We start from the raw sequence: 12717 nt of genomic DNA, 5'->3' as shown, positions 1-12717 counted from the left end.
AGTAGATCGGGAGAGAGTGGAGTGTGAGGGAACAGGTGAGTTCAGTAGATCGGGAGAGAGTGGAGTGTGAGGGAACAGGTGAGTTCAGTAGATCGGGAGGGTGGAGTGTGAGGGAACAGGTGAGTTCAGTAGATCGGGAGAGAGTGGAGTGTGAGGGAACAGGTGAGTTCAGTAGATCGGGAGAGTGGAGTGTGAGGGAACAGGTGAGTTCAGTAGATCGGGAGAGTGGACTGTGAGGGAACAGGTGAGTTCAGTAGATCGGGAGAATGGAGTGTGAGGGAACAGGTGAGTTCAGTAGATCGGGAGAGTGGAGTGTGAGGGAACAGGTGAGTTCAGTAGATCGGGAGAGAGTGGAGTGTGAGGGAACAGGTGAGTTCAGTAGATCGGGAGAGAGTGGAGTGTGAGGGAACAGGTGAGTTCAGTAGATCGGGAGAGAGTGGAGTGTGAGGGAACAGGTGAGTTCAGTAGATCGGGAGAGTGGAGTGTGAGGGAACAGGTGAGTTCAGTAGATCGGGAGAGAGTGGAGTGTGAGGGAACAGGTGAGTTCAGTAGATCGGGAGAGAGTGGAGTGTGAGGGAACAGGTGAGTTCAGTAGATCGGGAGAGAGTGGAGTGTGAGGGAACAGGTGAGTTCAGTAGATCGGGAGAGTGGAGTGTGAGGGAACAGGTGAGTTCAGTAGATCGGGAGAGTGGAGTGTGAGGGAACAGGTGAGTTCAGTAGATCGGGAGAGTGGAGTGTGAGGGAACAGGTGAGTTCAGTAGATCGGGAGAGAGTGGAGTGTGAGGGAACAGGTGAGTTCAGTAGATCGGGAGAGTGGAGTGTGAGGGAACAGGTGAGTTCTGTCGATCGGGAGAGTGGAGTGTGAGGGAACAGGTGAGTTCAGTAGATCGGGAGAGTGGAGTGTGAGGGAACAGGTGTGTTCAGTAGATCGGGAGAGAGTGGAGTGTGAGGGAACAGGTGAGTTCAGTAGATCGGGAGAGAGTGGAGTGTGAGGGAACAGGTGAGTTTAGCAGGTCGGGTGAGTGGAGTGTGAGGTAACAGGTGAGTTCAGTAGATCGGGAGAGAGTGGAGTGTGAGGGAACAGGTGAGTTTAGCAGGTCGGGAGAGTGGAGTGTGAGGGAACAGGTGAGTTCAGTAGATCGGGAGAGAGTGGAGTGTGAGGGAACAGGTGAGTTTAGCAGGTCTGGAGAGTGGAGTGTGAGAGAACAGGTGAGTTGAGCAGCCCTTGGAACAGTGTTTAGGCAGCCAGTGAGTGAGTCTCACAAGCCAGGCTTGGTAGCAAATGGTATTAGACTAATGAACTACTTGTGTAAAGCTCGGTTGGAAATGGTTGATAAATGTTAACTTAGTCTGGAGTGATTCTTCCTTTCTAAACAGACATTATTTAATTATCCGTAGGACTAAAAACATCTTTCTTTTCTTTCCATGTCTTGGAATGGACCTTTCTCAGTCACGGACACCTGCGCTGGTGTTTGAACACATAAACAACACAGATTTCAAGGTAAGTCAAATAATGGTTTGTTTTGGTGTAGTGAATGCAGGAGGTGTGTAGTAATTATCGGCAGTGAAAGGACTGCAAGGTGTGGATGCAGGTAGAACGTTATAGCAGAGATGGAGGCCATTCAGCCCGTCGTGTCTGTGCTAGCTCTTTGTTTCAGCAATCCAAAACTAATTCCACTGCCCCGCTCTTGCACCGTAGCCCTATCTGCTTTTAATGTTTATTTACTCTTCCCTTAAAAGGTGCAGTGGCCTCTGCCTCACCACTCCCTTCTACTTAAAGACATGCTTCCCATCCACCACCTTAAACATTCACTCCCTCCACCACCGGCGTACCGTGGCTGCAGTGTGTACCGTCTACAAGATGCACTGCAGCAACTCGCCGAGGCTTCTTCGACAGCACCTCCCAAACCCGTGACCTCTACCACCTGGAAGGACAAGGGCAGCAGGCGCATGGGAACATCACCGCCTCCAAGTTCCCCTCCAAGTCACACACCATCCTGACTTGGGAATATATCACCGTTCCTTTATCGTCGCTGGGTCAAAGTCCTGGAACTCCCTCCCGAACAGCACCGAGTTCCTTCACCACACGGACTGCAGCGGTTCAAGAAGGCGGCTCACCGCCACTTTATCGAGGGCAATTAGAGATGGGCAGTAACTGCCGGCCTTGCCAGCGATGCCCACATCCCGTGAACGAATAAAAAATGTTTTAAAAATTCTCTTAACCTCTCTCAGTCTCTTAGTGACCAGTTTAAATTGAAGACCCCTTCTTCATTGACTCCCTAACCAGAAATAATCTTTCTCTATCAAAACCCTTCATAATTTAAAAAACCTGTATTAAATCTCTTGGCCGTCTCTGCTCTAGTGGAAATAGTCCCAGTATCTGGAGAGTCTCCTCATAACTATCGTTTCTCATCCCTGGCTAATCTACACTGCATACTTTACTTATGTTATATGCTCTGAACAAGAAAAGGACATCAGGCCCATATACGCTCGTACTGGACTTTATAAAAAAAAAAAAAAATTTATTCTCAGGATGTGGGCATCGCTGGCAAATCCGGCATTTATTGCCCATCCCTAATTGCCCTCGAGAAGGTGGTAGTGAGCCGCCTTCTTGAACCGCTGCAGTCCGTGTGGTGAAGGTACTCCCACAGTGCTGTTAGGGAGGGAGTTCCAGGATTTTGACTCGGTGACGATGAAGGAACAGCCGATATATTTCCAAGTCGGAATGATGTGTGACTTGGAGGGGGACTTTGAGGTGGTGGTTTTCCCATGCGCCTGCTGCCCTTCTCCTGCTAGGTGGATATATCCATATCCCCATCTTTCCTTCCCCAACTCTCTGGGAGAGGCAAAAAGAGACTCGTAGCCATTGCAGGAGACTTCTGTCGAAAGTTTCTCACTGACCCTTCAAAGAGAATCAGCCAGGAGGCTCCAACCCATTGGTTATTTACCCAAAATCCCACCTTTTGTCTGCCATCATATCATAGTACATAGTATTTACAGCACAGAACCAGGACATTCGGCCCAGCTAGTCCGTGCCGGTGTTTATGCTCCACACAAACCTCCTCCCGCCCTTACGATAGCAAAATACTGCAGATGCTGGAAATCCGAAATAACAACAGAAAATGCTGGAAAAACTCAGCAGGCCAGGCAACATCCGTGGAGAGAAAATGGAGTCAACGTTTTGGGTGAAAACTCCCACCCTCCTTCATCTCACCCTATCAGCATATCCTTCTATTCCTTTCTCCCTCATGTGTTTATCTAGTTTCCCCTTAAATGTATCTCTGCTATTCCCCATCACTACTCCCTGTGATAGCGAGTTCCACATTCAGATATTTCTCCTGAATTCCCCATTGGATTTATTAGTGACTACCTTATATTAATGGCCTCTAGTTCTGCTTTCCCCGCAAGTGGAAACATCTTCTCCACGTCTACCCGACCAAACCCTTTCATTATCTTAAAGACCTCCATCAGGTCACCCCTCGGCCTTCACCTTTCTAGAGAAAGGAGCCCCAGCCTGTTCAATCTTTCCTGGTGGGTATAACCGCGCAGTTCTAGTATCATTCAGGGAAATCTTTTTTGCACCTTCTCCAGTGCCTCTTTATCCTTTTTATAATATGGAGACCAGAACTGTTCACAGTACTCCAGGTCTTGTTCTCCAAAAAATGTATTTGAAGGACTGTGAAGATTTGGTCCTCGCTGCCACCTCCAGAATCCTGTTCACTGCTTGATCACCCTCTGAGGAAGAATAAACCTCTGCATGTCCAACCTCTCTCCCTGCTTCCTCAGTTTAAATCGGTGGCCCCTTCTCACACTTGCAAGGGATTATATATTTGGACCTAGCTGTCTCGGTTCCTGTACACACTTTACTGTCTTTCCATTGAATTTAGACTGCGGTTCCTTGTTTTTTTTTCCCCCTCCTAAAATGCATTACCTCACAGTTCTCTGCATTATAATTGCATCTGTCACCTGCCTGCCCATCCCACTAACCTGTCTTCCTGAAATGTTTTAACAGGCCCTGTAACTGTTGCCAAACTTCCCTACTTTGTGCTGTTGGTAACATGTTGATATTGTGCATGTTACGCCCAAGTTGAGTGACTAGAAGAATGAGACGGAGGGGGACGAGAGTAATTTAAAAAAACATTTATGAAAAGGCCAAGCCACTGCCCCAGGATCCTGGAACATCTTGAGAATCAAGTGTCTGTGGGATAGGGCGGGGGGTACAATATATATAAATGATCTGGATCAGGGAATTGGATGCAATATTTCCAAATTCGCTGACGACACTAAACTAGGAGGAGGGGTGGGCTCTGATGAGGATGTCAGGAGGCTACAGTGCGATTTGGACAGGTTGGGGGAATGGGCGGATACGTGGCAGATGCACTATAATGTGGATAAATGCGAGGTTATCCACTTTGGGGGTAAAAACAGGAGGGTAGATTATTATCTAAATGGCAATAGATTGGGAGATGGGGAAGTGCAGAGGGACCTGGGTGTTCTTGTGCACCAGTCACTGAAGGAGAGCATGCAGATGCAACAGGCGATTAAGAAGGCAAATGGTATGTTGGCCTTCATATCAAGGGGGTTCGAGTATAGGAATAGGGATACCTTACTGCAGCTGTACAAGGTGCTGGTGAGACCGCATCTGGAGTATTGTGTACAGTTTTGGTCGCCCCATCTGCGGAAGGATGTTCTTGCCATGGAAAGAGTGCAACGGCGATTCACCAGGCTGATACCTGGAATGGCGGGAATGACCTACGAAGAGAGATTAAATAGTTTGGGCTTGTACTCACTGGAGTTTAGAAGATTGAGAGGGGATCTCATCGAAACATATAAAATTATGGCAGGCCTGGACAGGCTGAATTCAGAGAGAATGTTTCCAATGGCCGGGGAGCACAGAACCAGGGGCCACAGTCTAAAAATAGCGGGCAAATCATTTAAAACAGAGATGAGGAAGAATTTCTTCACTCAAAGAGTGGTGAGCCTGTGGAATTCCCTGCCACAGAGGGCTGCGAAGGCTAATTCAATAAATATTTTCAAGAGAGAATTGGATATATTTCTGAAGGCTAAGGGGATTAAGGGTTACGGAGAAAAGGCGGGGACGGGGTACTGAACTGGTAAGATCAGCTATGATCTCAGACGAAGATCAGCCATGATCTCATTGAATGGCGGAGCAGGCTCGAAGGGCCGAATGGCCTACTCCTGTTCCTATCTCTATGTTTCTATTCCAGATGATCCAAGAGGTTACATTCTTAACCAGACACCAGCTGCCAAATGGTCTGTTTTCCTGGCACACTTGTGTCAGCCCTCGCCTGGGGAGTTGGGAGGGAAGATTTGCTAGGATAACGTGTGTCCTTTTCTCAATTCCACAGCAATTGTACCAGACGTTATCGGACTACGACATTCGATTCTACATGTATGAGATTCTAAAGGTGAGGAGCCTCTTTGTTCTGGTTGATGAACTTGGAATGCTGATTACTGCTTTGTCCAACTCTCTGTGTGTTGTGCCTGTCTTCTGAAGCCCTGCTTTGGGTCACCAGCCTGCACAGTAACCCAACTGAATCCTGGCGAGGGAAAGCGTCTGGTCTGTGTTGGAGAAACGTGATGTGAAAACTGAGGAGGGTTGGGGGGTTGGGATGAGAAAATACATGTTGCTGGGGAAGGGCTGTGTGGATTGGTGGGCACATGCGGGAGTATGAAGCTGGGACAGGGTGCCGATCAGGAAACCCTGGTTTGTACATTTTATTATTCATTCCCGGGATGTGGGTGTGGCATTTATTGCCCATTCCTAGTTGTCCTGGTTTGATACAACTGAGTGGCATTGCCCGGCCACTTCAAAGGACAATTAAGAGTCTACCATGTTGGTGTGGGACTGGTGTCACATATAGGCCCAGACCGGGCAAGGACGGCAGGTTTCCTCTCCTAATGGGATATTAAGTGAACCAGTTGGGTTTTTCTGACGATCCGACAGCTTCATGGTCACTTTAACTGATGCCAGCTTTTCATTTCCAGATTTTTTTTTTAAACTGACTTCAAATTCTCAATCTGCCACAGATTTGAACTCATGGGGGGAGAAATTGGGTGAGTAGCGCCACCTGTTAGCGCCTAAAGAGGCAGTCAGTGGCTGTAGCGCCACTGGCTGCGTCTCCGGCGATATTCAGTAGGGGCGCTAATGGTGGCGTTAGGCATTTGCGCTGCGCCGCCACCGATGATGTCATCGGTGTGCGCAGCGCCCCATTCGTGCCCCGTTCGCGATATTTGGTAGCGAACGCCGCAGTTGCGCCGCTCGCTACCCGCGCCCGGTTCACGGGGCCTTACTGTGCCGGCAGTGGCGCAAGTTAAGGTGGAGGTGCGGGGCGGCCGCTTTTTCGACGGCCGCCTGCCAGCACCTCTGTCCCCGGCCTCCTACCCCCCACCCCACCCCCGCCCCCCCCCCCGCGGCATTGCCGGCTGTTTCCCGAGAGCCCGGCACTTCTCCTTGGTGCCGGTCTCGTTTGCCGGCACTCGCGATCGGGGATCGCGCTGTTGCAGGCACCTCCCCCTTAACAGTGGGAGGAAGGCCTGCAGTACCGCAGCGTGCCATGCTGCAGCATGTGACGCTGCGGCACGTTGCGCTGCGATAATCAGTTTCAGCGCCTAAGAGGGACGCGGAGCGCCTCGAGCCTCGCCCCGTCTCCCTCGAGGGGCACTGAAACTGAATTTCTGCCGATCGGTATCACACCGATCGCTGCGCTAAATCCTGCGCTCAGGTGACTTTTGCGCCACTTTGGCGCCCCAACCCAATTTCTAGGCCATGATCTCTGGATTATTGGTCCAGTAACATAATCACTGCACCACCGCACCCGTGCTGGGTAAAGGTTTACACCCAGTATAGTGCTTGGCCATACAGACCAGAAGACCCTAGGGTTGACTTTTTGTGCTGTTAGTAAAGACCAACGTGGCCAACAGTTGGGGTCCTGTATTTGTTCACGGGCTGGGGGTTGGTGAGGGGTGGGTGGGAGGGAATCCGCCTAGGTTGCTGCTCCTAATCCATAGTTTCCTTCTGGAGCGAGCATGTGTGGCTGTTGGGTGAGAGCAGGATCGAGCTTGGCTGCAATCGCCTTCCATGCCAACAAACTGCCACCACTTACTGTCTGGGATTGCTCAAGAAGAATGGCTATTTGGGTGGAGGGTGGCCATTGGCGGTGGGACTGGACCCCAGTGGAGGTCAGGCCCCTGAACCAGAGCCCAGTGGAGGTCAGCCCCTGAACCAGAGCCCAGTGGAGGTCAGCCCCTGAACCAGAGCCCAGTGGAGGTCGGCCCCTTGAACCAGAGCCCAGTGGAGGTCGGGCCCCTTGAACCAGAGCCCAGTGGAGGTGGGCCCCTTGAACCGGAGCCCAGTGGAGGTCGGGCCCCTTGAACCGGAGCCCAGTGGAGGTGGGCCCCTTGAACCGGAGCCCAGTGGAGGTCGGGCCCCTTGAACCAGAGCCCAGTGGAGGTGGGCCCCTTGAACCGGAGCCCAGTGGAGGTCAGCCCCTGAACCAGAGCCCAGTGGAGGTCAGCCCCTGAACCAGAGCCCAGTGGAGGTCAGCCCCTTGAACCAGAGCCCAGTGGAGGTGGGCCCCTTGAACCGGAGCCCAGTGGAGGTCAGCCCCTTGAACCAGAGCCCAGTGGAGGTGGGCCCCTTGAACCAGAGCCCAGTGGAGGTGGGCCCCTTGAACCGGAGCCCAGTGGAGGTCGGGCCCCTTGAACCGGAGCCCAGTGGAGGTGGGCCCCTTGAACCGGAGCCCAGTGGAGGTCGGGCCCCTTGAACCAGAGCCCAGTGGAGGTGGGCCCCTTGAACCGGAGCCCAGTGGAGGTCGGGCCCCTTGAACCGGAGCCCAGTGGAGGTCAGCCCCTTGAACCAGAGCCCAGTGGAGGTGGGCCCCTTGAACCAGAGCCCAGTGGAGGTCGGGCCCCTTGAACCAGAGCCCAGTGGAGGTCAGCCCCTTGAACCAGAGCTCAGTGGAGGTCGGGCCCCTTGAACCAGAGCCCAGTGGCGGTCGGCCCCTTGAACCGGAGCCCAGTGGAGGTCAGCCCCTTGAACCAGAGCCCAGTGGAGGTCGGGCCCCTTGAACCAGAGCCCAGTGGAGGTCGGCCCCTTGAACCAGAGCCCAGTGGAGGTCAGCCCCTTGAACCAGAGCCCAGTGGAGGTCGGGCCCCTTGAACCAGAGCCCAGTGGAGGTCAGCCACTTGAACCAGAGCCCAGTGGAGGTCGGGCCCCTTGAACCGGAGCCCAGTGGAGGTGGGCCCCTTGAACCAGAGCCCAGTGGAGGTGGGCCCCTTGAACCAGAGCCCAGTGGCGGTCGGGCCCCTTGAACCAGAGCCCAGTGGAGGTCGGGCCCTTGAACCAGAGCTCAGTGGAGGTCGGGCCCCTTGAACCGGAGCCAAGTGGAGGTCAGCCCCTTGAACCAGAGCCCAGTGGAGGTCAGCCCCTTGAACCAGAGCCCAGTGGAGGTCGGCCCCTTGAACCGGAGCCCAGTGGAGGTCGGGCCCCTTGAACCAGAGCCCAGTGGAGGTCAGCCCCTTGAACCAGAGCTCAGTGGAGGTCGGCCCCTTGAACCAGAGCCCAGTGGAGGTCGGCCCCTTGAACCAGAGCCCAGTGGAGGTGGGCCCCTTGAACCAGAGCTCAGTGGAGGTCGGGCCCCTTGAACCAGAGCCCAGTGGAGGTCGGCCCCTGAACCAGAGCCCAGTGGAGGTGGGCCCCTTGAACCAGAGCCCAGTGGAGGTCGGGCCCCTGAACCAGAGCCCAGTGGAGGTCAGCCCCTTGAACCAGAGCCCAGTGGAGGTCAGCCCCTTGAACCAGAGCCCAGTGGAGGTCGGGCCCCTGAACCAGAGCCCAGTGGAGGTCGGGCCCCTTGAACCAGAGCCCAGTGGAGGTGGGCCCCTTGAACCAGAGCCCAGTGGAGGTGGGCCCCTTGAACCAGAGCCCAGTGGAGGTCGGCCCCTTGAACCAGAGCTCAGTGGAGGTGGGCCCCTTGAACCAGAGCCCAGTGGAGGTCGGGCCCCTTGAACCAGAGCTCAGTGGAGGTCGGGCCCCTTGAACCGGAGCCCAGTGGAGGTCGGCCCCTTGAACTGGAGCCCAGTGGAGATCGGCCCCTTAATTCATACCCCAGTGGAGGTCAGCCCCTTGAACCAGACCCCAGTGGAGGTCAGCCCCTTGAACCAGACCCCAGTGGAGGTCAGCCCCTTGAACCAGAGCCCAGTGGAGGTCGGCCCCTTGAACCGGAGCCCAGTGGAGGTTGGCCCCTTGAACCAGACCTGGGACCTTCCTAGTCCTGGCAGTCTAGCTAGAGCCATCAGTGGAGTTGTTAAAACAAATCCGTAACACCTTTCAGCTGATTACATTGCAGCTTCTGTTATCTGTAAGGCCCATGTGACCGTAAGCACCACGTGACCCATTTCAGTTGCCCCGAGCGTGTTGAAAATTGTGAATTTTGTTTTGTTCTCATCGCGGGTTGAGCTGACTGTTTGCCGTTTTGCCCCTCTAGGCCCTGGATTACTGTCACAGTATGGGGATCATGCACAGGGACGTCAAACCACACAATGTCATGATCGACCACGAACACAGAAAGGTATTATGTATATCAGTGGGCTGATGTGTATCCCATATTCAAGCTGATCTAGGTCAGTTACAAGGAATCACCAGATCTCCTAGAGCCATGGGACCGCATCCAGACAGCTGCTGCTAATGCAGTGGAAATGTGTCGACTAAATACTTTCCTCTTCCCCCCTCCTCCCACCCCCACCCGCCTGGAGTCCAGTTCAGCAGATGCCCGATACAGGAGTGCTGGTCACTGGTAGCACTGGACGAGTTCCTCTCTGAAACCCCTTGCACCCTGTGTGTGCACTAGCTGCACTCATTGCTTCAATTGTATCGGTGTCATGGGCTGTGAATGGGCTGTCGATAACTTGAGCCCCTGGCTTCTCCTGGGACTCGAGGCTTGCCCAGACCCAGGCCTCTGGTTGGGGGGGGGGGGGGGGAGGGCGGGGGAGGAGGAGGAGGGAGGAGGAGGAGGAGGAGGGAGGAGGAGAGGAGAGGAGAGGAGAGGAGGAGGGTCCACAACAAGTGGGCACAGCTTTAAAATTAGAGCTAGGCCATTCAGGGGTGATGTCAGGAAGCACTTCTTCACACAAAGGGTCGTGGAAATCTGGATTGATCTTCCCCCAAAAAGCTGTTGAGGCTGGGGGTCAATTGAAAATGTCAAAACTGAGATTGATGGATTTTTGTTAGGCGAGGGTATTAAGGGTTACGGAACCAAGGCGGGTAGATGGAGTTAAAATACAGATCAGCCATGATCTCATTGGATGGTGGAACAGGCTCGATGGGCTGAATGGCCTCCTCCTGTTCCGATGTTCCTCCAACTTTGTTAAAGTTTCAGTTAGAACTACAATTTTGAATAATGCCATGGGATCTTTTACATCCACCTGAGAAGGCAGTGCAGCACTCCCTCAGTACTGTCCCTCCGAGAGTGCAGCTCTCCCTCAGAACCGCCCCTCCGACAGTGCAGCGCTCCCTCTGTACTGCCCCTCCGACAATGCTGCTCTCCCTCAGAACCGCCCCTCCGACAGTGCGGCGCTCCCTCAGCACTGCCTCAGTACTGCCCCTCCGACAGTGCAGCGCTCCCTCAGTACTGCCCCTCCGACAGTGCAGCGCTCCCTCAGTACTGCTCCTCCGACAGTGCGGCACTCCCTCAGGTGGGATATGTGTTGGTGCAGGCTCGATGGGCCGAAATGGCCTCTATCTGCACTGTGGGGTTTCTGTGATTTCTGTGAGTACTGCCCCTCCCTCAGTGCAGCGCTCCCTCAGTACTGCCCCTCCCTCAGTGCAGCGCTCCCTCAGTACTGACCCTCCGACAGTGCAGCGCTCCCTCAGTACTGACCCTCCGACAGTGCAGCGCTCCCTCAGTACTGACCCTCCGACAGTGCGGCATGCCCTCAGTACTGACCCTCCGACAGTGCAGCGCTCCCTCAGTACTGCCCCTCCGACAGTGCAACGCTCCCTCAGTACTGTCCCTCTGACTGTGCGGTGCTCCCTCAGTACTACCCCTTCGATGGTGCGGCACTCCCTCAGTACTGACCCTCCAACAGTGCAGCGCTCCCTCAGTACTGACCCTCCGACAGTGCAGCGCTCCCTCAGGACTGACCCTCCGACAGTGCAGCGCTCCCTCAGTACTGACCCTCCGACAGTGCAGCGCTCCCTCAGCACTGCACTGGGAGTGTCGGCCTAGATTTTGTGCTCAGGTCTCTGGAGTGGGGCTTGAACTTGCAACTTTCTGACTTGGAGGCGAGTGTGCTACCAAATGAGCGACGGCTGACACTCAGCTTCGAGATATGTGAGAGCAGCTGCTGAGGAAGGGTGGTGGACCCTGCTGATGATGATTCCCTCCCGTGGGGTCAGCTCTCGGCCTGCGCTCAACGCCTCTCCGCTGTAATTCACAACTGCGATTGTTTCTCGGCACTGAGAGAGATCATTGGGGGGTGAGCTTGCTTCCGATCCTTGATCCAGCCTGATATTTGTGTAGCATTTTCCCCTCGTGATGTGTGGAGCAGCGCAGAAAGGCCATCAGTGTTTGTCCTCCTGTCCTGACTTGTGCTGTGTTTTCTCTCTTCCTGACCTGCAGCTTCGACTGATAGACTGGGGCCTGGCGGAGTTTTACCATCCAGGGCAGGAGTACAATGTACGGGTGGCATCCAGATACTTCAAGGGGCCTGAGCTTTTGGTAGACTATCAGGTAGGTTTGCCAAGGGCCATACGGGCAGCCCCTTGAACATACGAAATTGATGGGCAGAAAAAGACCAACTGGTCCATCAAGCCTGCCCCAAACTCAATATGGCCGGAGCATCGTGATTGGACACTTTCTACCAGCTCCACCCCCCCCCCCCCCCCCCCCCCCCCCTCTGCAGCCGTGTAATCTTCGGGGAAGAGTCACGAGGTCTTTCCCCAGGGTCAGGGGGGCTGAGTTAGCAGGAAAGACTGGAAAGATTTGGGCTATTCAATTTTGAAAGGAGGTGACTGAGAGCTGATGTTACAGAGGGATAGGAAACGTAGATCTAGACATTTGGAGTCTGTGGTGGAAATTGCCTTATTTTTTCCGATGGTTTGTCCAACGAACTTTTATTTAATGTACAGAGCGTTCCTTTCACGTCTAGTTCCCAGCACTAAACATTCCTTTAACTACTTAGGAACAGAAGTAGGCCATTCTGTCGTTCAGTTAGATCATGGCTGATCTGTATCTCAATTGCATTTACCTGCCTTTGTTCCAAATGCCTTGATACCCTTCCCCCAAAAAAATCCATCAATCTCAAAATCTCCAATTGATCCACAGTATTTTTAGGAGAGCAGGATCCAGATTTCCACTACCCTTTGTGTGGGGGGGGGAAAAAGTGCTTCATGATTTCACTCCCGAAGGGCCCAACTCTAATTTTAAGGTTATAGAAACATAGAAACATAGAAGATAGGAGCAGGAGTAGGCCATTCGGCCCCTCGAGCCTGCTCCGCCATTCAACGAGATCATGGCTGATCATCCAAACCCTAGCACCCGGGCCCTACACCGACAGCCATCCCACCCAAGCCCTATCCCCGTAACCCCACGTATTTAATCCCCCCTAACACTAAGGGCCAATTTTTATCATGGCCAATCAACCTAACCCGCACATCTTTGGACTGTGGGAGGAAACCGGAGCACCCGGAGGAAACCC

At 53.7% G+C, this 12717-nt stretch overlaps 1 protein-coding gene across 4 annotated transcripts in view; it reads left to right on the top strand.

The window, feature by feature from the left end:
* The window catches only part of LOC147116868 (casein kinase II subunit alpha), a 70511-nt gene that overhangs the window by 32655 nt on the left and 25139 nt on the right, over positions 1–12717 (top strand). For all 4 annotated transcript variants that reach the window (XM_085987295.1, XM_085987293.1, XM_085987294.1 and 1 more), the window contains 4 exons: positions 1451–1501; positions 5370–5429; positions 9507–9590; positions 11640–11750. In XM_085987295.1, coding sequence (XP_085843421.1) covers positions 1451–1501; positions 5370–5429; positions 9507–9590; positions 11640–11750 — 306 coding nt within the window. The remainder of the gene's footprint in view (positions 1–1450; positions 1502–5369; positions 5430–9506; positions 9591–11639; positions 11751–12717) is intronic.

This window comes from Somniosus microcephalus, chromosome 5, assembly GCF_052327205.1.
Source record: "Somniosus microcephalus isolate GS21.2 chromosome 5, FLI_Smic_1.0, whole genome shotgun sequence".
NCBI lineage: Eukaryota > Metazoa > Chordata > Chondrichthyes > Squaliformes > Somniosidae > Somniosus > Somniosus microcephalus.
Note: the sequence above shows the minus strand (reverse complement) of the source record. Positions and strands in the feature narration are given on the sequence as shown.